This window comes from Cyphomyrmex costatus, unplaced genomic scaffold (assembly GCF_001594065.2).
Source record: "Cyphomyrmex costatus isolate MS0001 unplaced genomic scaffold, Ccosl1.0 scaffold5, whole genome shotgun sequence".
Lineage (NCBI taxonomy): Eukaryota > Metazoa > Arthropoda > Insecta > Hymenoptera > Formicidae > Cyphomyrmex > Cyphomyrmex costatus.
Genome location: NW_017279267.1, coordinates 4,530,582 through 4,558,107, shown reverse-complemented (window position 1 = coordinate 4,558,107; position 27,526 = coordinate 4,530,582). Strand labels below are relative to the sequence as shown.

Sequence of the window (27,526 nt, the reverse complement as noted above, 5' to 3'; positions counted from 1 at the left end):
TTTATTAACATACATTCTTCTATATTTATTCGGCAACATCAATGTAAATTCTTGTACGAGAAATTACTTAAAATTAAAATCGTTGAAAAATTGTCCTTGTTCCTTTTATCAATTAATGATGTGTCTCTGTACAAAATTGTACATAAATATATTCTGTATGTATAATATAAATACATGTATCTATGTATTGGCATGTGTACGTTATGGCTTACTTATCTATTATACACGGACTATTTCCTCACACTTTAACAGTCCATAAAAACAAATGTATTCGTATTTTGGACTGAGATTGCAGGAATGTAATGTCATTGCAGAATGTTGTTCCGTAACTCTCTAAACGAAGTAATTCGCAACATGAATTCAGTAAAATACATAATTTCCGCAATTAATTGGAAACCTTTATACATTGCACATCATATATGGTAAATGCAACTAGAACCGGAGGTAGCATAATATCACACAATTATACCATGTAAAATAAAAGCTCACATTTTGTGTGAAAATGATGCATTCGTGACACATTTGCTTTGTGATTTTCGATATGTTATGAACACTGTCATCAAATAACATTCTCATCGCATATATCTTAAATAAAAATATAAATAAAAACTCTAATCTAAAAATATGTTGTACACAAATATACTTTTAAAAAGTACGTCAACATGAAAGCAATATTTGTAAAATCTGAGAGAATGTATCGTGTATATACAAAATGCGACAGACCTAAGGCCATACTTTGTTGAAAAGTTCCATGAAGGAATCATATATCATGAATGTTATAGCAACATCTAAACATACTCTGCCCAATCGTGGAATGGTTCCTTTGTAAAATGCCATTGGACCCTCTTTCTTCCACACCTGAACTACACAATCCATACTGCTCTTATACTTTGAAGCTTCCAATCCCTAAAAACAAAAAAGAGATTCAGAACAACGAAGTTGAATGACAAATTAAAATAAACATAGATCAATCAATAGAATGACATATTTTAATATAAATTATATGTGAAAACATTATATACATATACCTGCATTCTAGTTTTTATAACATCAATAGGTGTGTTTCCAAAAACTGATGCTGCGCCAGCAACTGCACCAAATGCACCGACGACTACTTTAGGAACACTTTTAGTATTGTCACCTCCTTTGTACCAGTCTTTTAATGTTTCCATCACGAAGAAACGGATGGCTTGGTTGGATCCTTGCTTCAAAATTGTGGGCACTACTCCTTGATAGACTCCTTTGAAGCCTACATAAAAAATATATATTAATATTATAATTGCATTATATTAATATTTAAAATAATTTTGACACATAAAATTATTTAAAGACACAAGAAAATGTCTTTATACATAACGGTTCAGACAGATAAACGACTTTGTGACGCGTAAACAAACGTCAATCTATTCATACACAAGCATAAAGTATGCGTGTGAATAAGTTAACACTTGTTTATCGCGTCACAAAGTCGTTTGTTTGTCTAAGCTCTAATTACTATTATCTACTATAATACGTATACAATATTTTAAAGTCTAATTTTCTATTAATGTTATGTATTAATTTTATATATTTTTTTTTATTTATTTATGTGCCATACAATCATCATTTAATATGCAAACAAATTCATGATTTTTTCTTAATGTATGTACATAACTACATACTGTAAAATCAGCTGTATGTTTAAATACATGCTGTAATCTATCTGATCCAATCAAACAAGTTATAACTGAATTTCACGATTAAATTGTATTTATTTCAATTACCTATATAGCACATTCTATTTTTCTTTTCTTTTCACATTACAATTTAATTACAATTTAAATGTATTTCATTTTTTATTAACAAAAATATTAATTAATAAGAAATGAAATAAAAATACATGGTATTATTAAAGCTTAAGGAATTAGAACTTTTTTTATACTTAAACTCCCTTACCGTGTTCTTTTACAATCATGCGAACTCCATGAAAAAATCCTCTAAATCTTGGATTCGCCGAACGTTGATCATTGATGAATTTCACCTTAATTGTTTCCATCGGAGTAACCGCAAAAATAGCTTCGCACACACCAGCGCAAAGGCCGGCGAAGAGCCTCCTTTGCGGATTGAGCTTTCCATCCGCATCCACCAACTGCTTCTTCACCGATTCAAAAGCGCCAAATCGCACTGCCGACTTTGGTATAGAACCATAAAGCAGAACAGACAAGCCTCTGTATAAACCAAAGAATCCGCGAGTCTTGATGGTCTTGGTGACACAGTCAGCTATTCCTGCATATTCTTTACCAGCACCGGCTTTTCCATCCAATTGCAACTGCGTTTTAACGTATTCAGTGGGATATGTGATACAAATTTCTATACCCCCAGTAATACCACCTGGAAGTTAATTATATCAAATATTTATAAATAGAAATATACACATATAAATATATATAAATGTTCGTATGTATGTGTATTGAATAGTTATTAATAATTGTTGATGAAGACTTGTTGAAAAGGAGACTGACTTTAAATAGTCCACAAAATTAAAATGCAATTAAAAAGTAAACGTTTATGAATTTTAATGAAATTAAAATTAAGTGTAAAAATATGATTGCTATCACAACATAATTTGCATCTTTATTTTCTAATTAAATAAATCCTTTTTTTCTTAATTAAATTCTATACTGATACGCCTGTACAGTCGTCAATTTCCTAAATAGTTTACTTGGAGTTAAAAAGCATCGCGTAAATGACCGTAATTCGGAGTCTCCATTACTATGGAAATTCCGATAAACATGATGACCTTGCAAGGAACGTAGATATAGCCACACACATACGCATGCAATCGTGTGAGATCGCGATCGCGCGATCTTTCATATTATCGTACGATTTGCCAGAGTGCACTGACTTCAAAAAAGAGAGAGAGAGAAAGAGAGAAAAAAAGACTCTCATGGTGCATGTTTCCGCGTGACATGATGCACCCAGACAGGTGTCAAAGGTCGGCAGGTCATGAGCGATCGCGCGAGTGAGAGGGAACATTCTCTCTCTGTCTCTCTCTCTCTTTTTTTCTTCTTTTCAAAGGGAGAGAGAAGGGTGGGAAGGAAAGGAGTAACATACCGGCTATGACCCCTTTGAGGCCCAGGTTGCCGGAGGCAGCGGCGGCGGCGGCGACGCCAGTCTCACTCATCCATGGTCTGCGTGGAAACGGCGACGGGCCGCGACACGCGCTCGCCAGCGATCGCTGTTGTTGCTGTCTTGTCAGATCCATGCTTGGCGCACCAAAACTGTGAACGTGCTCCAAGCGCTGCCGCCGCTCATCCACCTACACCGCTAGACACTGCCGAAGCTGGACTGTCGTCGATTGACACTCATGTGTGCGATGAACGCGTAACGCACCGGTTTCCCCCATATTTTTCCCCTTCCGCAAACGACGGACGACGTTGCCTCATTTGACGTTGCTTCATCTTATCTTGCTTTGCCTTACTTAATTTACTTTGTCGAGGCTCGTTCCGCTCGTTACATATGGATCATGATATGCACATACATACGGGGTGGCACTAGAGACTGAAGGGTTCTGTTGAATTAACTGCGCTTGCCTGCACTCTTTTCTTCGTCTCCCTTCTCTTTTTCTCTCTGTTCTTAAAATAAGATAAAATAAATATTTATGCTTGAAAAAGAAAAAGCATGAAGAAAAGTATAAAAAATATAAAGAACAGACCTCAGATTACTTGATAAATGTCAATATTTTTCATGAGAATTCAGAGACTAATCTAGTTTCTCTCTGTAGTCCATATATATAATGCCATAGATTGTTATACGTTAATATTGTCTTAGTCTTTCACAATATTATATAATCTATATACATATATTTCTTCGAAAGAATCGCAATAACTCCGAAAATTTGGATCTAAAGAATATCTCAAATAAAAGTTGCGAGGAATTGTAATGACATCTATTTTTTTTAAATAAAAATCATGTGTATGTGTGTGTGCGCATATTACAGGGTGAGGCATTTAAAACAGGTTACCTGAATAACTCGCTTGTTTTTAACAATAGAAGGAAAAGTGTCAAACAAAAGTTGCTTGGTTTCAAGGGCCACATAACGTGATGTCAATAATTGTTTCGTAGGCGGAGGCGTAAAGAATAGGCAAAGGTGTTTTTGTTAATGGAATAATGTTTTTTTATTTACAATCTGATAGAGTATTTTAACTCAAATGCAGTGACCTATAATTGAAGGTCATTCATGGTTACACTAGGTCAATAATTACATGGAAAATAAATTGTTTCAAAGTCCTCTTTGAATTTCGTGTCTTCTCTGCTTGTTGGTATCATGGTATGTAAATAAACATTAAATCGTACATAGCATTATCCATATTTACTGATCAGTTTAAATTTATCTATTGATCGAAGTGCACGTCCTGCGAAAACCGAAAAAGTCCATATGATTTTCATCTATGATGATCTATATTTTGCAAGTCACGCACTTCGATCGATAGATATGTAAATTCAAACTGATCAGTATATTTAGATAATGCTATGTGCGATTCAATGTTTATTTACATACCGTGATACACGTGAACGATTAGCGGTATACCAACAAGCAAAAAAGACACGAAATTATTCTAAGAGTACTTTGAAACAATTTATTTTCTATTCAATTATTTTCCATTATTAACCTTGCGTTATCTTGAATGACCTTTAATTATAGGTCACTGCATTTGTCTTAAAATGCTCTATCAGACTGTAAATAAAAAAAACACCTTTGCCTATCCTTTACGCTTCCACCTACAAAACAATTATTGACATCACGTTATGTGCCCCTCAAAACCAAGTAACTTTTGTTTGACACTTTTCTTTCTATTGTTAAAAACAAGCGAGTTATTCAGGTAACATGTTTTAAATGCCCCACTCTGTGTGTATACACACACAGAGATTATCACAAGATCGTAACAGAACTTAAAAAAAAAAAATTATTTTTGTCAATACAACGATCAGCCTGCTTTAAAATAATTGTTAAAACGCTTCATTTAATCAAGTATGTATCTTTGTGGAAAAAGAATGAGGTGTTAAATTATATTTTAAAAATAAGAAAGCAAGTAAAAGTTGGAATTGCCACAAAAAAACATCTTGACGAAGGCACCAATTAGACCTGTTGCAGTTCTACTATCGACGAGTTCATAGTCCAGAGCTAAATACAGGAATGCTTCGTCATGAAATCGATTACCTTCATCTAAATTCTTCAAAGAGTAGAGCATTGTATTACGTTTACATTTTATACACAAGTAGAAAAAGAGATATAATAATGTTAAAGTAAAGCAACTAATTTACATTGCAATACATTCGCCCACGATCATAAATCTCGAAGCGTAACTCTGTCTTTTGCTTTAAGATTTCCTTTTGTATTCAATCCATTCAGACAATATAATGAGATGTTAATTCGCATGAGTAACAAGATGCCAAAATAATTCCTGGGACATGTGCTTTGTGATAATCATTTATCATAAATAAGTATAATCACGTGATCTGTTATCTCGTCGACACTGCTGACTAAAACAGATAATTGCAACAATATAATAGATTTTGTAATATATATTCTGACAGATTTCAAATAAAATATTAAAGATATATTTGATATAGTGTATAATTTTCTTAAAACAATTTTAATTTCTTACTGTTCAGGTTGCATCACAGTCAGCCATCATCACACTTCGATTGAGGTGTTATATGATATGTACGTACGTTTTCAATCACACTATATGCACGTACAATATAAAAATTTCCTTTCATACAATGATACAAATTGACTGTTATAATAAATTAAGTTACAAAAAAATTGTTTAATTATATAAAAATGGAAAAAAAGTAGATTCTAAATTAAAGAATGACTCGTTAGAACTGGAATATCCTATATATAAGAATGTTCCATAATGATGTTTGATTATACAGTTATTGTATATTCTTCCTCTAAATAAACGCAACCATGTATTCGTTATTTTTACAAATAGTTACCTCCGCACATTTTATATTTTACGATGTCTTAATAAAAATTATATATATAGCACTTATAAATCTTATATAAGGCCGGCATTAGACAACGTAATGAAAATTGAGACTGAAGATTAAAGAATTTAAATTTGACAAAACAAAAAAAAACCAAAATTTCTTTGTTCCCATTAGTAAAATTTCAATTTTTAATTTTCAATCTCTATCTTCAATAGTCTGATTCCGGCCTAGGGCATACTAAAAATTAGGATGATAGAATTGGTTGAAGAATGTAGATGTGGGTATGAAGTGTGTTCTTTTTCTAGATGTGCTTTTTCTACCAACCAGGCGTTGTGTTTGCTAAACGTCGCATACGTCTGAAATAAAAAAAGAAAATGAACGATCAATCAAATGTCTGCAACTCCGCGATAAACTTAATGTGTATTTCTACAAAATTCATGTCTTACCGAGTATTTCGATCTTGATCGCGTATCTTCTTTTCCATCTCTGCGTCTGTTAAGGTTTCTAAAAATGGTGCCCATTGATCAGCCTCTGATGGAGGTCTAAAGGGAACTTCTACAGTTGGTAGAGGTGCTTCAGAAAATGCATACGTTCTTTGATGCCACGATAATTGGCCACGTACACTATCAATAAATATAATCATATTACTTAACAAATTAATAAAAAAGAAACAAGGACTCGCTGTATAAAAATAACAAAATAGTGTCAAGGGCGATTAAAGAGTCAGTAAGAATTTTCGTTTCACAATAAAATATATAATCAGTCATTATCAATAAAATTAATTCTAATAATATTCGATATTAATCGTCTAAACAACCATGATAATACAGTAAAAATATTAATATAAAAAAATATAAAGAACGTTACAGTTTCGGCTCTCGGATTGAGCCCTCTTCAGACATGAAAATTCGGAGGATAAAATCAATCGCTAAAAAATCGTTCAAGCCGTTTCCATTTCTGATCCTGTGAGTCCTCATTGAAAAAATCGACATTAAAGTTGCACACGATTGAAAAGTCGTATGCATGACAATATTTCAATAAAATTAAACAAATTAAATCCGCGATAATGTTATTTAGGTGTGTAGGCGTGGTTACAATAATATACGTTAATCAAATGCAATAAAAACCAAACAATTGAAAAGAACTCTTTGCAACAATTATGGACCTGTCTTGCTCAGTCTACATCGTTTCTTCAACGTTATAAATCGTTCTTACACAATGTCCATAATTGTTGCAAAGAGTTCTTTTCAATTGTTTGGTTTTTATTGCATTTGATTAACGTATATTATTGTAACCACGCCTACACACCTAAATAACATTATCGCGGATTTAATTTGTTTAATTTTATTGAAATATTGTCATGCATACGACTTTTCAATCGTGTGCAACTTTAATGTCGATTTTTTCAATGAGGACTCACAGGATCAGAAATGGAAACGGCTTGAACGATTTTTTAGCGATTGATTTTATCCTCCGAATTTTCATGTCTGAAGAGGGCTCAATCCGAGAGCCGAAACTGTAACGTTCTTTATATTTTTTTATATTAATATTTTTACTATATTATCATGGTTGTTTAGACGATTAATATCGAATATTGTTAGAATTAATTTTATTGATGACTGATTATATATTTTATTGTGAAACGAAAATTCTTACTGACTCTTTAATCGCCATATTACTTGAGTAATAATCAATATCAATTCAATATATATCACCAATTTAATATTTATTAATTTATTCTATTTATAAATATTAAATAATTTTGTAACGACCGTATTGTCAAACAAACGAGGAAAGAATTACCGCTTATAACGGTCAAAGCTGGATCAAAGTGCTTATTATAATTATGCGTGAATTTTTATATACTACATATGTAGTCCCCCCATAATTGCGCGCTGATAACATTCAGACATAACACATAATTACTACAGTAGTAATATCACCAATTTTTAATTAATTATTTAATATTTATTATTACGCGTCAGCCGTAAAAGACGCTATTCCTACTTAAAATAAATATTGCGAAAAATATCACTACGTCGACCCGCCATCAGAGATCTATAGATATTCTCAAATTCTCGTAAGTGCTTTGACACGCGTATATTTCTTCATATAGTATTTCAACTTAACATCTAACACAGGCGTATAAGGTAAGCTTTCATTACAATACCTTACTGATGAGTCCAGTAATGGAAGCCGGGACGAAACGCCAAAACTATGTGATACTTTTCGTAATATCAAGAATAAATTAAAGATCTAACTATTTACGGAATTTTAATTTATCATCTTCATATTTAATTGTAATTAATTAAGTAAAAATTGGTGATATTACTACTGTAGTAATTATGCGTTGTCTGAATGTTATCAGCGTGCAATTATGGGAGGACTACATATGTAGTATATAAAAATTCACGCATAATTATAATAAGCTCTTTGATCCACCTTTGAACGTTATAGGCGGTAATTCTTTCTTCGTTTATTCTATTTATTTATTATATAATTTTTCATTATCAAATAATACTCATATTTTTAGTATCCAAAATAATTAATATTGTGATATTTAAATTATCAACTTTATTATTATAATGAACTCTAATGTAATAATTTTGATAACAAAAATGATATTATTTTACATGAAGCAAGAGCACAATTATGCAATTGTAAAATAAGAAGAGTATTTTACCTATATGCAATAGCAGTAACAAATTCGCCGCCGAGGCCAAGTTCCGCACAAAGCTTCATTGCAAACTTCTCTGGATTATTCTCCTTTTCAGACATATCCCATTCTACTTGATCTACTAGAGAAGTATTACCCACGTGTATATTTAATTTAATTATCACTCTCTGATCACATTGATCTTCTAAAATTGTTTCTTGAGGGAATGCTTCTATTTGCTGTCTTATCGCCTGTGCGATTGCAGGAACAAAGGTTAATGGATTTAAGTCTAAATCGTCACATAGTACTTCAGCAAACTGTTCAGGTGTTATAAGACTTTCTGTCAAAGATATTAGATACATTAAATTGTTGTAATTTATTAAAATCCTTGATATTGGATATCAAAATTACATACCATTTTTATTCCAAGTAAAAGTGTCTCTTAATTTTTGGCCCTCAATTTCCATATCTAAACGTATTGGAACCAGCATTTCCTGTTGTGCTGCATTCTCCAAGTTTGCCGATGGATCTGTATCATCGAAGCTATATTGGAAATAAAATAAGTCATAATTTTATTACACAACAGAATTTCATATAAAATTTTCAAAGTACTTTTTTGCTTACCATAATGGAAACGTCCTAACTTTTTTATTGTGCACTCTGTTTCGATTTATTGGTGTAGCTTGAGGAACTGCATCTAGATGTGAACTGTTCGGTAGACTAGGTACCCAAGCCATCGACTTCTTGGATTTACCTTCTCTAGGTGCTGGTGGTTCAGTTGAATGCACTGACACGGCTTTATATTTATCATCGTTGCCCTCAATAATATCTTCCACCTCACTAGCTCGTAATAGCGAAACACTAGATGCAAGAACGTGCTGACTCAGACCAAGTTCTACTAATTTCTTACGTTCATCATTGGTTATAGATCTCCTGAACATGCCAGGGTATCTTTTATACAAAGACCCGCGAAAGAGACGCAGATAATTGCCAACTTCTGATCCAATACAGTAATATTCTCCATTTTCCTCTACTTGAAAACTTATAGGTTTATCTCCATAGGTACGTAATGCCATTTTGAAAGTTAGTTTCACTGCAATTAGAAAAACCATAGATCAAATAGGCATATTTATTACTCTATAATTATCTAAATAAAAAATGCACTTGATGAATAAAACCTAATCTATAATAAATGTAACCTTAAATTCTGAGCTCTAGACTGTGACAATAACTTGTTCCAAAATCTAAACTGTAAAACTATGCTCTAAGTTTGCTTAAAACTTAAGATTATGTTTCAAGGCAATGATTTTTCTAAAAAAAGAAGTCAAAGTTTAGAGTTTAGAGCAAAAAGCTAAAGACTTATATTACATTTATTATAGATATAATAATCAGTAAATCTACGAAACACGAAGCTTCTACTAACATAATTCAATCATGAAATTTATCTAGATTCTATTTTCCTCTTAATACTTTAAATGTCGAATTTATGAAAATTAGCACAGCGATAAAATATTTATTGCCGCCGATATAAAATGAACAATGTCGACAACGCTACAGGCATTATTGAAATAACCACTTTCAAGCAATCTCGAACCTTATAAGTTCTTTCTGTCGTACCTGACAATAGAAATAATTCATTCGCTCGCTCTCATAAACCTTTTCTCCTCGTACGTTTGTTTACGTTTTCCTGAAAACACAGATCAGACACACGCCGACATACGATCACAGTATCCGCATACGAATTGAGGTTCAATTTTTTTCTTATGTTCTTAGATTAACGAACATGAAGAAAAGTGCAATACCGAAGGCGTGATTGCACGTTGTGATTCGTTGAATTGGTGGACTGGGCGACTGTTACCAACGCCGATTAACTTAATCGACGATTAGTCGATTGGAATTGACCAATTGCATTTTACCATTTAGTTTTGACGACAGACGCGATTGGACAATTCCAATGGACTAATCATTGATTAAGTTAATCGGCGTTTAATCGGCGTTGGTAACAGTCGCCCTTTAAGGGCCTACAGACCAGAGCGGCGCAGCGGTGAAGCGGCGAGCAATAGCCAATGGGCGCGTTCAGCGGACTCAACAGTTGAGTGAGCGCTCTCTGTTATTGGTGTATTTTTTTAGATCATCTAATCAGAATTTTAGATCTAGAAGAATACACCAATAACAGAGAGCGCTCACTCAACTGTTGAGTCCACTGACGTGCCCACTGAGGGCCATGCTTTTGCGCAGGAAGTAAGATATAAGGAGACTCCACTCCGTAAAATAAAAGTGGACCCATTTTAGGTTTCGAGTTCAGTTTCCAATTCTGATCATTTCTCTTACTCGCACTTATTATGCACAGCACTACTAAATTCACGAGCGCTGCGAGTGTTGAGAATCGGAAACTGAACTCGAAACCTAAAATGGGTCCATGTTTTGTAGACTGGCGAGACTGAGTGGAGTCTCCTTATATCTTCCTTCATGCTTTTGCGTAAAAGCATGGCTCCTTTATGCTGGATTCACACTGCATCCGATTTTCGTCGTACGGCAAATCTGCAACCAATCAGAAAACAGGATTTTGCTTCGCATTGGTCACGTTTAGGGGGTCTATTCTTGAAAAGAAACGTATACGAAAAATTAGGAAAATACTATAGTATACGTAACATATACTATAGCATTTCCCTAGACTTTCGTATACGTTTCTTTTCAAGAATAGAGCCCCTGGGTTGCGTTCCGAAATTCGACTCTGTCAACTCCGAATATGTTTTATCTTTGTTCAACATTTGGCAAACAACAAGGATGAAAGATACTCAGTTGACAGAATCGAATTTTGGAACGCGTATTTAAAAAATTATCCATTTTGTATACATATTTTTTTTAAAGCAACTATGTGTTTCCTTTACACCATTTAATTTATCTCATTATTCTGTTCACAAAAGTATTAAGGTACGATAATCAAAAGGTCAACAGTTTACGAGTTAAAACATTTTGTGTTAGTATGTATCAAAATAAAGTGTAAAATATCTCAAAAACTATTAGTTTTTTGGTATCTCTACCTGAATACTTTTATATGCAAAATAATTAGAGGAATCACGTTATCTAAAAAAAATTACATAATTCCATTTAAAAAAGTGGAGGTGACCTTCATATCTTTTTAGCGCCTCCACCAAAAAAACAATTATTGACATCATATTATGTGCCCCTCGAAACCAAGCAACTTTTGTTTGACACTTTTTCTTCTATTGTCAAAAACAAGCGAGTTATTCAGGTGACCTGTTTTAAATGCCCCTTCCTGTATAATAATAATTTTACTATTATAGTATCTATAATAATAATATCTAGATAATATGGGTAATACAATAATATACAATTCTTTTTATTGTAGTTACACTCTTACAATTAATTAATACTCTACGTTGTATATTGTACCGAAGAAGGAAGTGTATAATTAATATGTACATGAATTCAAAAGTAACAGTTTTATATTAACAAATGTACTACCTCCTTCGTTAAATTCCTCACATTCCTCATCGTTGTCAATCGTGCAAGTGTCCATTTCAATTTCCATCAACATTTTTGCTTCTTTTGCGAGCTCTAGATCTTCGAAATCAAATATGTCATTTTCGTAGGCATCTTCGTGCACATCTTCTACATCCAGTAAAGAAGTCGAAGTTGTTTTATTTTCGATATTACTGTTCTTTGACAATACGCACGAGGAATGTTTCCCAAGTATATACCATTTGACGCGGTTCTGCAATTCTACCGGAGAAGGATGATCGTTGTGTGCTGATCCCATGGCCCGAATGTAAGAAAAAAAGTTTTCCAACAAGTCTTGACTCAAACGCCTAGTAATGATATAATCAATACTTAATTCGTCCGTCGAATACGTCTCCTTTAAATATTGCAGCAATTGCCTAAGGGACTGGTTACATAATAGGATACCCTTTTGAAAAGGTAGCAATGCCTTTCTTTTTGGACAGCGCATTTTCGTAATAACATCATCCATTTTATCGAGAACTGTGTTTTGTTTTTCTAATTCTACGCCGTATGCACGTGAATCACTGTGCTTTTCGAATTTTCCATGGCTATTCATTATATCGAACCATTGGTTGAAAAGGCTTATGACGTTTGATATAAGTTGCCATTTCTTGTTCTTGATAAATCCTCTTTTACCACAAAATTCAATTGCCTTTGCATTCCTATTGGAGAAGACTTGCGCAGCTAATTTGACTGATTGTCTTTTGTTCCCTTTCACATCTAAATGAAGCCTTGTAAGATTGAAGGCTATCTTCAGCTCATTGTAATTAAGCGTAAGTAACTCTTCGAAAATATCTTTGTTTATTAGTTGGTCATCTAAAATAAATCCGGAATCGAACAAATGATTCCTGGCTAGTTTAATTAAGTGACACATGTCGGCAAATACAAACACTTTTTTATTTGCATCACATGGATGTAGAAGCATCTTTTATCAGCCGATTCTTCCATTGAATCTGTGAGATTTTTTTGCGCATTTATTGGAAGCACTACTCCTATATTCATATTTTTCCACAACCTTGCGTTGGTTGGTCCCAAGTCACTCGTGACTGCTACAACGGTGTACCCTATTTGGTCTAAACGCGTTATAACTTCTATTAATATTTCTTTTGTCATCGGTTTGTCAAAATCATAGAATATGGGCTGCTTCCAATTACCAAATAAGCTGCGTGTCATTATGAACTGGCTTGTCTTATACGGTCCATATATTTTCTGCTGCCGACGTTCCAAATCCATTTTATTAGAAATATACAGCTCATCAAAACACAATACAATTAGCTTTTCTAGCTTCGATAACTGATGAGCTTTTTTTATCCATTATTTTCAAGACATCTTTTAAAATGCCTGATTGAACACTAAATTTCGCAGTCCAGTTTCTCAGCGTTTGAACGCAAGGTAAGGGAAAATTCTTTGCTTCTCTTAGGTAATTGTACGCCCTACTGCTAAGGCATCGGAGAGCGATTGCTGAAGATATGTCTTCAGCTGACCACCTTATGCGCGCTTGTTCTTTGAAGATGTAAGTTTTCGTATTTGTCCAGGAGTAAAAACTATGCGAAGTGTATCACTCGCAATCTCGGAATCTGTTTTACGTGTTTCGGCCAAATTTTTATGCAGTTCCTTATTTTTTTCGGACAGATTTGCAATAATCTTTGCATTATTTGTAAGCATTTCTTTGAAGTTCTTTTTTAGCTGTACAATTTCTTCGCTGAATTGAGCTATTTTCAAATCGGCCTGTTTTTTTTCTTCTTCGAGGGTTTCCAATCGATGCAGAAGCATAGCTATTACATTATTATTTGTTTGTTCAGATCTATAAACAATACAATAAATATACCTATTGATTGATAGTATAAAATTAATGCAAAGTACATACAATTTAATATATTTACAACTGTTTTTGTATGTAATGATGTTTTACTTTTTAGAATTATTTAATGTTATTGAATATTTAAGGACAAATTAGTATTGACATACATAAGAGAAGATGCATTTACATTTATAACAAATATAGATACATACAATGGTCCTGTTTCTGCACATTCCAATGACTGATTATGCTCATTCATCATCGGCTCTTCTTGCTTTGCGCTTTCTGTTCCCGCAAATCTCTTCGCATAAGACAGGAGATCATTGTACGATGGCATTGGAGCATTGCTGTAAGAATAAACAAATATTTGAATGTCACTGTAATAACTTATAAATTCAGTTAAAATAGGCCTGTAGATTTTAAACATGGTATAACATTACGTGGAGTACAAAGGAAGGATCCAGTTGAAGTTACGATAGATCAATGATCGATCATTGAACGACAATCGAGGGTACAACCATTTACAAATAAATTAACATTTTTGTAATGGTAATCGATACATTATATCCGTCTTAAATATGTGACCAAAAGATGATTTTTCATAAATTAAAATTTTTTGAAAAAAAATGTCTTGAACTATGATAAATAATTAATTGATCAAAACTTTAACTCGATAAGAAACGTTTAACTTACCCTATACTCAACTGGTTTTCTTTTTCCTTCTGACGACTACGTTTTCTTTCTTTTGGGAGATCCAAAAACTCAGTTGGAACTGCGTTTCTTTTAACACGACGCATCAATCTTAGTTGTCTGCCGGAATGCTGTTGGGTCATCTTTTCTTCGATGCACTCAGGCAAAAAGTGTCGTTGACAAATAACATCTAAAAATATGGTTTGTTAGTATGTAATGACGAAATAAATAACAATAAAACAAACACATATATAACAACAAAAAACGAAATAAAATATCTTGCATTAGTTGAAAACAATTAATATTTAAAAACATCACAATAAAATTTCGAAAGAATCAAATATTAATTATTTTCGACTATTACAAGATATAACGAATTAAAGTAGGATTAAGAAGGTAATGTTTCAGATTGTTAAATAAATTATAAGATTTAAATTTTTTTTAAATACAATGATCTTCATTAGAATAAAAAATTTAGGAAATATAATGTTTTTTATAGTCGATAATACTCACATTGTTTTGAAGTATGTGTTTGTTTACAGGCTTCCAGCCACTGCTTCCTCAGTTCCGGCTTTTGGGGGAAAGAAAACATATTTATTTTCTCTTTGCCGCGACCACTCTTATTTTTACAATTGATCACACAGCACGTCGGCATAATGCAATCGAAATTGTCATATAAAAACACAAAATATCTTGACTGTGCATCAATGTTCATGTTATGCGACGATGCGACTGACTGCTCCGTTTTGAATCAGACAAATTGCCCAAACTCCGATTGGCTGACATACCCCCGCTCCTCTCAATCCACTGCGCATCCACCGGAATGGTTCACCTTCTATAGCTGCGTTCGGTAATAGCAAATCTGAGGCGTCGGAGTGCTCTTATATTATAGTATATGTCACGTGCACTATAGAAAAAGAGCACTCCGACGCCTCGGATTTGCATTGCCGAACGCAGCTTTATACCATGTCCTTAGGGTGAAGTCACATGTAGAGGCCTAGAAAACAGAGATGCGACATTGCGTCGGTTGGGTTAGGTAACCACCGCCATTTTAATTCAATATAAGTGCTCTTGACCAATAAGCTGATGACAGTTGATGCAAAAGGTAGAAAGATTAGGTTAGGTTAAGTCCGATATTATAAAGCCCCAACACAGACTTTTGCATAATTAGAAAACAGAGATGCGACATTGCGTCGGTTGGGTTAGGTAACCACCGCCATTTTAATTCAATATAAGTGCTCTTGACCAATAAGCTGATGACAGTTGATGCAAAAGGTAGAAAGATTAGGTTAGGTTAAGTCCGATATTATACCCTTCAATGACGCATCTCTGTTTTCTAGGTCTCTAGTCACATGGAGTCAGAAATAACGGAACGGAACAGTAAAGGTTGATTTATACTGGCCGTAAACTGTTAACTTATGCCGTAATCTGTAAAAATTGACCAATCACAGTCGAATGAGAGGGGAATAATCGATTATAATTGGTCAATTTTTACAGATTACAGCATAAGTTAACAGATTACGGCCAGTATAATCCAACCTAAAGTCGACTATCAGAGCGAATTCTGATTGGCTACTGCTCTTCTGCTTTCCGCTTTTGCGTCAAGAGTGTGAATCCGCCCTAAAGATAGCCAGCTAAAAGAGTTTTTCATGTAACTGTCAAATGAACTCTGAGATAATTGAAGAACGATGACAGGCGACAGCCATATCGATCGGTAATGTCATCATTTTTTCAATTATTTCCGAGCCTACTTATATTAAGAGAAGTGAGAATTTACTTTTAATCAGCCGTATTTATTTAGCTTTAAGTAATTTTGTCGATTAAATTAACCTTTTATTAAATTAATAATAATCTAAATTGACTCTCAGCTCTGAGCACTGATTTGAGATAACGAATTTAATGCCGAGCGCACACGTGCATTCCACGAGCTGGGACGGCCAATCAGAACCAAGTCGCTTATCGATAACTGGAGGCGGCGGCCTCTCCTCTCTCCTACATGTGCGCGAGGCCTGTGTGGCCCCTGATAATCGTGCTGTAGCAAACTGTAGCAAACCAGCGAAGTGTCACGAAGGTGTCCCCGGTATTGTACGTAGCAGAAGCGCAAAGTTGCCCGGGGGGCGAACGGTGTCATCCGTCTTAGTTCGCGGATAAAACGATTCGTTCTCGACCGTTCTCGCCCCTTCTCCCCGCCGCTGTCAGTAGCTGTTAAATAGACAGGTAATTAATGAGGCAAGACGCGAGAGCAGCTGCAACGGCGGCCCCGCTTCAGATGCAACCGTTCGAGATTCTACGTAATGTTTCTTTTTATTCCATTCTATTATGACGTGCGCGCGCACGCCACTCGCTTATCGCTCGGCGATAATCTATTTCCCTGAGGTATCCCCCGCCTCGGTTCTCGACCAGTGCTCGTCGCTAAATGACAGCTCGATTCGTTGGCGGGGGAGTTAGCGCTATGGCACCATAGATTCTGGACATTGATCCAGTCCCGAGTTCGCTATATAGTGAAATCTTATTTAATTTCTTCTCTCTCTCTCTCTCTCTCTCTCTCTCTCTCTCTCTCTCTCTCTCTCTCTCTCTCGTTTCTCCTCTCTTTCTCTTTCTCTCTCTCTTTTTCCAGTGTATAGAAGTCTATTGCTGTCTCTCCATAGATTTTTCGGCTGGCGAGAATTTTTGACATTTCTATATACACACGTCACTCTCTCAACTTTGATCTTATTAGTGTCCGTTTGGTGTTATTAAATTATAATTACGTTTTGAGGTAAATTAACAACACTTAATTTCTTAAAACAAGATTTGTGTATTATTAATGATAAAATAATTATTCTTTTTTTATTATTATATAAATGATATAAGAAGTTGTTTATTGTTGAATTGATAAAAAATAGATAAGAGTTTTATTGTATTTTATGTATATTTGACAAGTGACACACATTATAGTTATATTCTTTGAGATTACAAATTTATATTAATTATATTTGTTACATGTGCTCTATAGACAAGATGACAGATTCAAAGTATTTTACCACTACGAAGAAGGGAGAGATATTTGAGCTCAAGTCAGAACTGAACAATGAGAAGAAAGAAAAGAAAAAGGAAGCTGTGAAGAAGGTAAATGAAAAAAATTCGTTACTGTATTTTTTTTTGTTTTCAAAAAAATTCAGTCTTGCTAGTAATACTATAATATTATGCAAACAGTAAGCGTTTTCATGCAGAACACTTGTATAAAAGGTAATATATTTGGATAATGAGGTAAGTTGCAAAATCCCTAAGGTGAAGGAACTAAAGTATTGATAATTCCAGTGATTTCTCTCTACAAAAATATTTCTTGTACCAATAATATTCTTCTTGTCTTATAATTATATTTTATTTTATAATTATTTTATAATCCTCTGATACACCAGTGATATCATTCTAAACTTATTAATATATTAAGAATGTTATCTATATGTTTGCATATGAAAAACATTTGTTGTGTGTTAATTTGTAAAAACGTATTAAAAAAGTAATGCATCAGCATGTAGTCTAGCAAGTTGTACTTGTCTATGATTGCAACACTATGCTTCTTACACTAGTGAAGTATATAATCAATATAGAATAAAAATTATTTTAATAATAAATAATACCTATGTAATGTAAAAACATGTATAGTATAGCAGTTAAATGCCTCATGGGGGGATTGTAAGATTAATTAATTTTAATAGTAATGAAAATGTAATAGATATGTATTTGTTAAGAATGTTACATTCACAGTGTCACCTATATTATGATACATTGCACTGTTTAATAATACAAAGATATCCATTTGTTTGCCCAGGTCATTGCTTCCATGACAGTAGGAAAAGATGTGTCTGCACTATTTCCTGATGTGGTGAATTGCATGCAGACCGACAATCTGGAACTGAAAAAGCTGGTATACCTGTACCTGATGAACTACGCTAAGAGCCAACCGGACATGGCTATCATGGCAGTCAACACGTTCGTCAAGGTAACGTAGCTTAGAAACTCATCATTCAATTCGTCATCACAATTTTACTATATAACGCACCTTTATCCTCTACATATTTCTTAATGACACTTGGATGATGTTCGGAATCTGTCTGTAACGAGAGACAAATTAGAAAATTATCCGTCGTTATATATATATATTTTTTTTTTCCGATAACGACTGTCCGATTGTAAATATAATCTCCTTTATCGGATATCATCCTGACTGTGTTACATTTTACAGCGTGCCTCGCACTATATACAGACTGTGCTTTGCAAATAACAGTTTGCACAGAGCTGTCTGCATTATGGGACGGAATGTAACTTTTTCCTTCATTGAGACTGAATTGTTTATTTTTCAAAGGGCACGGGTTTGGATTTTGGTTGTTCCAATACTATATTTTTTAGAAATAAAAGAGGCTATTAAATTACTTCGTTGCAAATGTCGTTACAGAACCAAATTCCAGAATGTACTTCGTTAGGCAAACCATTATATTTACCTATATATCCATGATACATGATTAGTTTATCAAAACTGATAAAGTAATTTAAAATCTCGTTATCTCCTTCTCACGCTAATGCACTGATACATATGTCTTGTTTCTCGAAATTGAGCATGTAACTTTTTTTTTGAAAAGTCACACAATTTTTCATCTACATACGAAACACTTGAAGCAAATATTCTTCACAGTGCTGTTTTTTTTCTACAATATAAATATACTAAATTGATTCTTATATTGCAGTTACAATATCGTCTCAAATCGAGGAATGACAGTTCAAACGTTAATCTTGATTAATTTTTTATTCGTGAATTTCTAATGTGCAGCAGCATGAAAACTGTGATTCCTTAAATGTTTATTTTATACGTATTTGTGTATTACAAATCAGTGCTTATATAAAAATAATATTTACTAATGCACGCATTTTGTATCATATATATATATATATATATATATATATATATATATATATATATAATTAATAATATATTTTATATTTATAAAATTTCAGTGTATCTGATGAATGTAATTCTCGTGTTACAAATAATACCTCATAATGCAATTAATATAAATATTTGTAAATATATTTTTCTATATATATGTTGGACAATATACCGTTTATCTTTATTTGCATGGTGCTAATATTGGTGTAACACAATTCTTAATTCTTTATTCGCAAAATTATGTCACAACGATTGTAAAGAAAAAGAAAGAAAGAACTAACGAAGAATGATACCTCGTGCTCTTTAAAAAATGATCAGTTCTCAATTACACACTACTTTAAATGGCTGATAAGTATAGTATTTAACACTTAATGAAAAATGGTGACGGTGACCAATTTGACCTTTTTCGTTCTGACACGCAAAAGGAGCTAGCGACATCTCCGATGACAAAGGTACCAATGCCACTTTCTACTTTGTTAAAGTTTATGGGTTGAGATAGATAGCCACTACTGTGACTAGACTTGAATCCCTGGCTTGCCCGATTTTTGCGCAGGACTGCGAGGACCCAAATCCGCTGATTCGCGCTCTGGCAGTTCGCACGATGGGCTGTATACGTGTCGACAAGATAACCGAGTATCTGTGCGAGCCGCTGCGCAAATGCCTGAAGGATGAGGACCCGTATGTACGCAAGACCGCAGCCGTGTGCGTCGCCAAACTTTATGACATTAACGCGGCCTTAGTCGAGGACCAGGGATTCCTGGATCAATTGAAGGATCTCCTATCTGATAGCAATCCAATGGTATGTAAGCTTTCTTAACGTCAGAACTTGATAACTTAAATAATACAACAAACATTTTAAAACATTCTATTTATACAGATATTTAATAAAATATTAGAAATGGTAATAAAGTAAAAAAAAATTGTTAAGTAGAAAAGATTAAGATTCATTGTTATCTGAAAATAATAGTGCTATGGATAATGTATGTTGAATGTTATTAGGTTGTCGCAAATGCAGTAGCTGCTCTGTCTGAGATCAACGAGGCCAGTCCGAGCGGTCAACCGTTAGTAGAAATGAACGCGCAGACCATAAACAAACTTCTAACGGCACTTAATGAGTGTACGGAATGGGGCCAAGTTTTCATCCTGGATTCATTAGCGAATTACTCGCCCAAGGATGATCGCGAAGCGCAAAGCATTTGCGAACGGATCACTCCGCGTTTGGCGCATGCTAACGCTGCAGTCGTGCTTTCTGCTGTCAAAGTAAATACAGATAAATAATACAGGAGAAGAATTTGATTATCATATACAATTTATTTAAATTTCTGTGCAATATTAGTATCAACATCTAAGCACTAACAAGAATGGATTGGTCACAATGTCTTCTCTTGAATCCTTTAAATTTTCATGTCTTTTTTGCTTGAGAGAAATAATTTTATATTAATTAAATTTATTTCGTCATTTTAGGTATTAATGAAATTAATGGAGATGCTGCAGTCTGAATCGGATTTTGTCGGCACACTTACAAAGAAATTAGCGCCTCCTCTCGTTACATTATTGAGCTCTGAACCGGAAGTTCAATATGTCGCATTAAGAAACATTAATCTCATCGTGCAAAAACGACCAGATATTCTAAAACATGAGATGAAAGTATTCTTCGTCAAGTACAATGACCCTATTTATGTAAAATTGGAGAAGCTGGACATAATGATTCGTCTGGCGTCACAGGCCAATATCGCGCAAGTCCTGTCGGAACTGAAGGAATATGCCACCGAGGTCGATGTAGACTTCGTGAGGAAAGCTGTGCGGGCCATTGGTCGCTGCGCCATAAAAGTCGAGCCGTCCGCAGAACGTTGTGTCTCCACGTTACTAGACCTGATACAAACAAAAGTAATTAAAAATATTACAGACATCTTAAAATATCAAATTTTTAAGTATATGTCCTTAATATATATATTTTATATTTTGAATATTTTAAATATCAGGAGACGCGGTAGTGTCTCCGGCCATGTTCAAAAACTGAAAGACACTACAAGTTTCTTATCCCGAGCCACCATATAATATATATTGAAATTTAATATTTCTAAATTAGTTAATTATTGATAGTTTTAATTTTTCTCAGGTGAATTACGTTGTTCAAGAAGCAATTGTGGTAATAAAAGACATCTTCCGCAAATATCCTAATAAATACGAAAGCATAATTTCAACTTTATGCGAGAATTTAGACACGCTAGATGAACCTGAAGCACGTGCCTCTATGATATGGATTATTGGAGAATATGCGGAGCGTATCGACAACGCTGATGAATTGCTGGAAAGCTTCCTGGAAGGCTTTCATGACGAGAACACACAAGTACAGCTGCAGTTGCTCACCGCAATTGTTAAATTGTTCCTTAAAAGGCCCACGGATACACAGGAGTTAGTTCAACAAGTGCTCAGCCTGGCCACACAAGATTCTGACAATCCCGATCTGCGAGACCGCGGTTTTATCTACTGGCGATTGTTGAGTACTGATCCGGCAGCGGCTAAAGAAGTAGTGCTTGCGGAAAAACCTTTAATCTCAGAGGAGACAGATCTACTAGAGCCAACATTATTGGATGAATTGATTTGCCATATCTCAAGCTTAGCATCTGTATATCACAAACCTCCTACTGCATTTGTAGAAGGCAGAGCAGCTGGCGCAAGAAAGTCACTGCCCGCTAGAAGCAACTCGAACGAGGAGTCTACTCGAACAACTGCACAAACCCACGCACAGGTCATACCTGCTCAGGATTCCCTAATTGGCGATCTCCTCAGTATGGATATCGGTAAGTAAATTTAAATTAAAAGTAAAATTAAAATTAGAAAAACGTGTAATAATATTTAAAAAATATGTGTTGTGTAAATGTGTTTTGGCTTCTAAAAATTGCAAGCGTATTGTTTTTATTTTATAGTCGCAGATAAACAATATAAAACCATCTTACTTTATCTACTTCTTGATTTATTTTGTTGCAGGTGGACCGACAATGGTCACACCGGCACCTGCACAACAGTCTTCGGGAATAGGATTGGATCTTCTGGGCGGTGGTCTCGATGGAATCCTGAACGACAATACGAGTGCCCCAGCCGTTTCTCAGAGCACAACGGGTCTGCTCGGCGACATATTCGGTTTCAACCAAGGTCCCACGCCTTTTATATCTCCCAAAGTTAATTGGTTACCAGCTGAAAAGGGCAAAGGTTTTGATATTTGGGGCACGTTTTCGAGAAAGTAATTAATATAAATGATATATTAAAATGAATGAGGACATCTTATTATACATCCCTTCGATCGCAAATAATTATACTATGCAAAATATGTCGTAGGAATGGACAAATTAGTATGGATATGACCTTTACGAACAAAGCGATGCAGCCTATGGGAGGATTCGCGATACAGCTCAATAAAAATAGCTTTGGTTTAACGCCGGCAGCCCCGTTGCAAGTTCCAGCTCCCCTGAGTCCCGGATCGAGTATAGAAGCGAATATGACACTGTCCACTGCGGGTGCAGTGCAACGTATGGAGCCTTTGAACAATCTGCAAGTTGCTATCAAGAACAATATTGATGTTTTCTACTTCGCGTGTATTGTACCTATGAATGTATACTTTGCGGAAGATGGACAGTTGGACAAGAGAGTATTTCTTTCTACCTGGAAAGATATACCTGCACAGAATGAGGTATTATTCGTCTTGTTTTTTCTGTTTGTCGAAAAAATGGCTTGTATGCTGTAAGATCTATTAATAAACGGAAAAAAAAGATTCTTTAAGAAATATATTTCGTTTACAGGTGCAATATACGCTAAATGGTGTAATGTTGACCGCGGATCAAGTGGTGCAAAAAATGCAACAGAATAATGTCTTCACAATTGCGAAGAGGAATGTGGAAGGACAGGATATGCTTTATCAGTCTCTTAAATTGACAAACAATGTCTGGGTATTGAACGAGTTGAAAATTCAGCCGGGCAATCCCGATGTTACGGTACGCTTAATATAATAAGTATCATATTTAAATCTTACCAACATGATTACCATCGGAAATTAGCTGTTAGTTTAGATTCTTAGATCGAATTTAATTTTATCTTGACTTAGTGTACATTTTTTAACAGCTGCTTGTCACAAAGATGATTATATAAAAGAATTGTTATATAGGATACTTTATACATTTTATATTTACCTCAAATTTTATCAATCTTTTTTTTATTGCAGCTATCCTTGAAATCTCGGTCCGTAGAAGTTGCTCCTGGAGTATTTCAATCATACAATGCGATTTTACATTCTTAAGTTTTCTTTCTTTCGTCAATTAGGATATTGCTGTAAAATGCAAACTATTTAAAAAAATTAAATGCGAACATGCGCAGCAGATTATTTATAGAAGCTATCTATGTACATCCGCATGAAACTCGAGTGCATCTTGAAATACAGGAAGTTATAGATTGAATTTATTATAAAAACGATCATGGGCGTGTATGAAAATAAAGATTTATGATTACATCTATGTTCTTATTTTTGCAATTTTTTATACTTTTATATGTAAAACATATAGCATGTACATGATCAATATTATTGTACAATATTTGACATGTTATACAATACTATTGATTGGAAACTATATTAAGCCTTCAGATTATTTTGAATTATTTAACGAGGACATAAATAATATTAATTCTTATTGGATCACTAAATTTCAAACTAAATAATGAGAATGCTACAGCTGGATCACGGGTGCTTCTAAATAATTGCATGTGAATTTATATACTACAAATGTAATTCTTGCACGCTGAAAATTTTTTTTAGATTAAGTGCAATACTAATAAACTACCGCAGTAATATCGCGAGTTAAATTGACTAACAATTTAATCATTATTGATGCTGTTTACGCATCTTATATATTGATCTTACAAATATTGAATAATCTATTAAAAACTACTGTAAATAATTAATTTTTCACTGCGAAAAACTGCCTCTGTAGTCTAAAGGCTTAGGACTCTCACACGGAATATCAGAGATCCGGGTTCGATTCCCGGCTGAGGTGTTTTTCGCAGTGGAAAATTAATTATTTACAGTTTTTAATAAGTTAAGTCAGCGGCACACGGTGCTTGTTTTCCTGCTGGATTAGAATCTTGCCACCGTATTGGCTGCGGTGTTGAAAGTGCCAGTATCGTGGCCAATCCGATGGCAAGAATCTGATCTAGCTAGCAATCCAGCAGGAAAACAAGCACCGTGTGCCGCTGGCTTTATTCAACATTATCAAGATCGATATAAGATGCGCAAATAGCATCAATAATCGTTAAATTGTTAGTCAATTGAAATTACCGCGGTAATTTATTAGTAATGCGTTTCAAGTCTGAAAAAATTTTTCGACGCGCAATCGAAGAATTACATTCGTAATATATAAATTCACACACAATTATTTAGAAGCACCCGTGATCCAGCTTAGACCGCTGTGGCATTGTTTCATTTAGTATAAATAATATGTATAAAATAATTATACAATATTGAGTGTTTATAATTGCCATTATGCAAGTGGCAATAAGATGTAATATATACTCGGCAGATTAGTATAAAAATTAATTACAGTTTTTGTCAACAAAATTAAGAAAAAACAAAGGACTCTTTCTTTATATAAAATAATAAACATAAAAATGGCATTGTAAGAATTATATTAATAAGAATAATAATTTAAACAGCAAATTTAAATCATACATTTTAACTTGAATTATTGAAACAACGCTTAAAATTAACTTTTAATACAACGACAATGATGTATGACATTATATTACATTATATTAATTAGTTTCGACCACATATTTAGGTCCTCTTCAGAATAGACATTAATTAAAAATATCGCCACAAGATTAAGAGAGATTTATAGAATTGTTATATAAATCTAAAGAGAGATTTTTTTGTCTCAACTAAAAAATGCTGGTTCATCCACGTATCTATGCATGTACAGTAATAGTCAATAAAAAAATTGGATGTCAAAAAACCAATAAAAAGATGTCACAAAAATAAAAATAAAACTGTCGTAATGCATCGTATAATCGATTATATACAGATACGACTGACTTCCGCTACAGATCAACACATACTCAATACCATTTTTATGTTTATTAGTTTTTGTCAAATTTATGAAAATATTCATGATAAAATTTTTATAAAACACACATGTTCAATTTTGAATATTTCATAAAACTTTGGCTTCAAATATATTTCTGTTCATAATATTTTCAAATATATCTAATTATAAAATTATTTTAAATACGCCAAAAAAATATAATATACATTCTAAGATATATAATTGAATTTACATTCTTAAAAGAATTCTTCTTTCTTGTTATTGTTTAACAATTGTACGGTCGTAAAAATGAGATTCTATTATTTCTTAAAAGAAGTTCAATTTTAATTCAGGAATACTTATACAATGTATCACACTTTGTATTTATCTCAATTAATTTTATTCAAAATAATTTAATTTTCAATATTCAAATAAAGCTCCTATTTCTAGAACTGTTAACATTTTCAATTACATATTATTGTTGTGTAGCTTTTATTTATTTTATACATGGCTAAAAAAATCATGTAATAATACCTATATGAAATAATACATACAATTATATAATTATAGTTTATTAATACAATTTGTGATTTAAAAAATCAATTTTAAGTTTTTAAAAAAGTCTGTAAATCTTGCATTTACTACACTACTACAGCATATCCTGTATATTATACAGGTAGGTAATGTCTCTGAAATAATACTATAATATATAATGTGATTGTGTTTATTTATCGAATATAAAGAGAAGAATCAAATACATATCGGATAAGATTAACACTGGACTTTTCTTCTAAAAGAGCATCCCTCAGTTAATCGTGCTTTTCCGCCTGTTGGTGTACAAAGTATTGTACGGCATCCGTCACATTCTACTGGCCTCTGGGCATGTGAGAAAATTGTTTTGATGGCATAGCAGCCTGGGCATTTGACATCCATGAAATAACTGTTAGGCTTCTGTACAAGCCTCTTCAACTTATGTTTCCTTTTTTCCTCGATGGGACTCGGATGGAGAAAATCTCTGGCTAGCGGCATTCTGTAAGATGGATCTCTAGTCATTAAAAATTTGTATAATCAGAAAATAGATTTATTTTTTATTGCAAAATAATGTAAAAAATACAGAGGATGAGCCTTGAACACAGTCATCCAGTGCTACACGGTACATCCGCTTGTATGAGATTAGAGTAGAACATGAATGTCATAAAGCTTAGCTCAATCTAATATCACACATATAACATGGAACGACAATTTGTAATGTCTTGTATATAGATTTTATAAATCTTTCTGTCAAACAACACACTTTCTCACATGTACTGTAAATACAATTTATTCTATTGCAAGTAAAAATTGATATACACAATATTGTGCAATCTTGTGCGATACAAGGTATGACAATAACATTAGAATTACTTAAGGAAAAATTACAAATATAAAGTGAGTTCGACTTGTCGAATGCTTTCCCGATACGAATACGACAATCAGAAACGTTAATTAATAATTACCGGATAATTTGTACAGTAATGGGCGATACCGCAACGGGCAAAAGCGTAGTAGCATGCCGCTCACGATACAAGCGTGAAAACTTGTTTCCAGATTGACTGGACTCACCACAACACAGACAAACGGAATTCACGCAACAGTGAATGAAATGGTGCAAATACTTACATGATTCGCAGAGTATTTCGCTTTAAATTCGATTATTACAATCGTAACCACGTGTTTACAGGAACGTTACGCACTGGAAAGGAACAGTATGGGATTTGAGATTTGACACGAAACATTTAAAACCCCAGATTCAGACCAGAAGAGTCCGCCATGGTCCGCCAGTATCGCCAACTTTTGCTCATAATTGAGTATAAATTTTGTTGATTGGTCGATTGGACTAA

At 33.8% G+C, this 27,526-nt stretch overlaps 5 protein-coding genes across 9 annotated transcripts; 1 reads left to right on the top strand and 4 right to left on the bottom strand.

Annotated features, from left to right (window-relative positions):
* Positions 1-633: 633 nt before the first annotated feature.
* On the bottom strand, positions 634-3,766 carry sea (mitochondrial citrate transporter scheggia). The gene is made up of 5 exons (XM_018545537.1): positions 3,695-3,766; positions 3,094-3,609; positions 1,936-2,370; positions 1,029-1,249; positions 634-906 (listed from the first exon to the last, which is right to left on the bottom strand). The coding sequence occupies exons 2-5, from the start codon at positions 3,242-3,244 to the stop codon at positions 724-726; spliced, it is 990 nt and encodes a 329-aa protein (XP_018401039.1). The 5' UTR covers positions 3,245-3,609; positions 3,695-3,766; the 3' UTR covers positions 634-723.
* A 2,385-nt stretch (positions 3,767-6,151) lies between these two features.
* On the bottom strand, positions 6,152-10,388 carry Snr1 (SWI/SNF related, matrix associated, actin dependent regulator of chromatin, subfamily b, member 1). Its single transcript, XM_018545568.1, has 6 exons — positions 10,253-10,388; positions 9,260-9,728; positions 9,051-9,178; positions 8,663-8,975; positions 6,426-6,602; positions 6,152-6,335 (listed from the first exon to the last, which is right to left on the bottom strand). The coding sequence occupies exons 2-6, from the start codon at positions 9,709-9,711 to the stop codon at positions 6,296-6,298; spliced, it is 1,110 nt and encodes a 369-aa protein (XP_018401070.1). The 5' UTR covers positions 9,712-9,728; positions 10,253-10,388; the 3' UTR covers positions 6,152-6,295.
* Positions 10,389-13,648: 3,260 nt separating this feature from the next.
* Positions 13,649-15,335, bottom strand: LOC108778281 (uncharacterized). Its single transcript, XM_018545412.1, has 4 exons — positions 15,165-15,335; positions 14,655-14,841; positions 14,174-14,308; positions 13,649-13,964 (listed from the first exon to the last, which is right to left on the bottom strand). The coding sequence occupies exons 1-4, from the start codon at positions 15,304-15,306 to the stop codon at positions 13,649-13,651; spliced, it is 780 nt and encodes a 259-aa protein (XP_018400914.1). The 5' UTR covers positions 15,307-15,335.
* A 1,286-nt stretch (positions 15,336-16,621) lies between these two features.
* On the top strand, positions 16,622-23,934 carry AP-1-2beta (adaptor protein complex 1/2, beta subunit). Of its 4 annotated transcripts, XM_018545687.1 has the most exons (13): positions 17,135-17,152; positions 17,300-17,409; positions 17,647-17,759; positions 18,466-18,636; positions 20,004-20,030; positions 20,132-20,377; positions 20,578-20,838; positions 21,043-21,465; positions 21,698-22,382; positions 22,570-22,822; positions 22,918-23,269; positions 23,379-23,570; positions 23,798-23,934. In XM_018545687.1, the coding sequence occupies exons 3-13, from the start codon at positions 17,652-17,654 to the stop codon at positions 23,870-23,872; spliced, it is 2,793 nt and encodes a 930-aa protein (XP_018401189.1). In that variant the 5' UTR covers positions 17,135-17,152; positions 17,300-17,409; positions 17,647-17,651; the 3' UTR covers positions 23,873-23,934. The 4 variants fall into 4 exon arrangements, with proteins under 4 accessions (XP_018401192.1, XP_018401188.1, XP_018401189.1 ...); XM_018545686.1 differs by lacking the exons at positions 17,135-17,152; positions 17,300-17,409 and adding an exon at positions 16,623-16,868; XM_018545688.1 differs by lacking the exon at positions 17,135-17,152 and having other exon boundaries at positions 17,284-17,409.
* Positions 23,935-26,332: 2,398 nt separating this feature from the next.
* Positions 26,333-27,403, bottom strand: RpS27 (ribosomal protein S27). Of its 2 annotated transcripts, none has more exons than XM_018545549.1 (2): positions 27,306-27,403; positions 26,333-26,676 (listed from the first exon to the last, which is right to left on the bottom strand). In XM_018545549.1, exon 2 carries the CDS (start codon positions 26,673-26,675, stop codon positions 26,418-26,420), a length of 258 nt encoding a protein of 85 aa, XP_018401051.1. In that variant the 5' UTR covers position 26,676; positions 27,306-27,403; the 3' UTR covers positions 26,333-26,417. The 2 variants fall into 2 exon arrangements, with proteins under 2 accessions (XP_018401051.1, XP_018401052.1); XM_018545550.1 differs by having other exon boundaries at positions 26,333-26,691; positions 27,306-27,395.
* Positions 27,404-27,526: the final 123 nt, after the last annotated feature.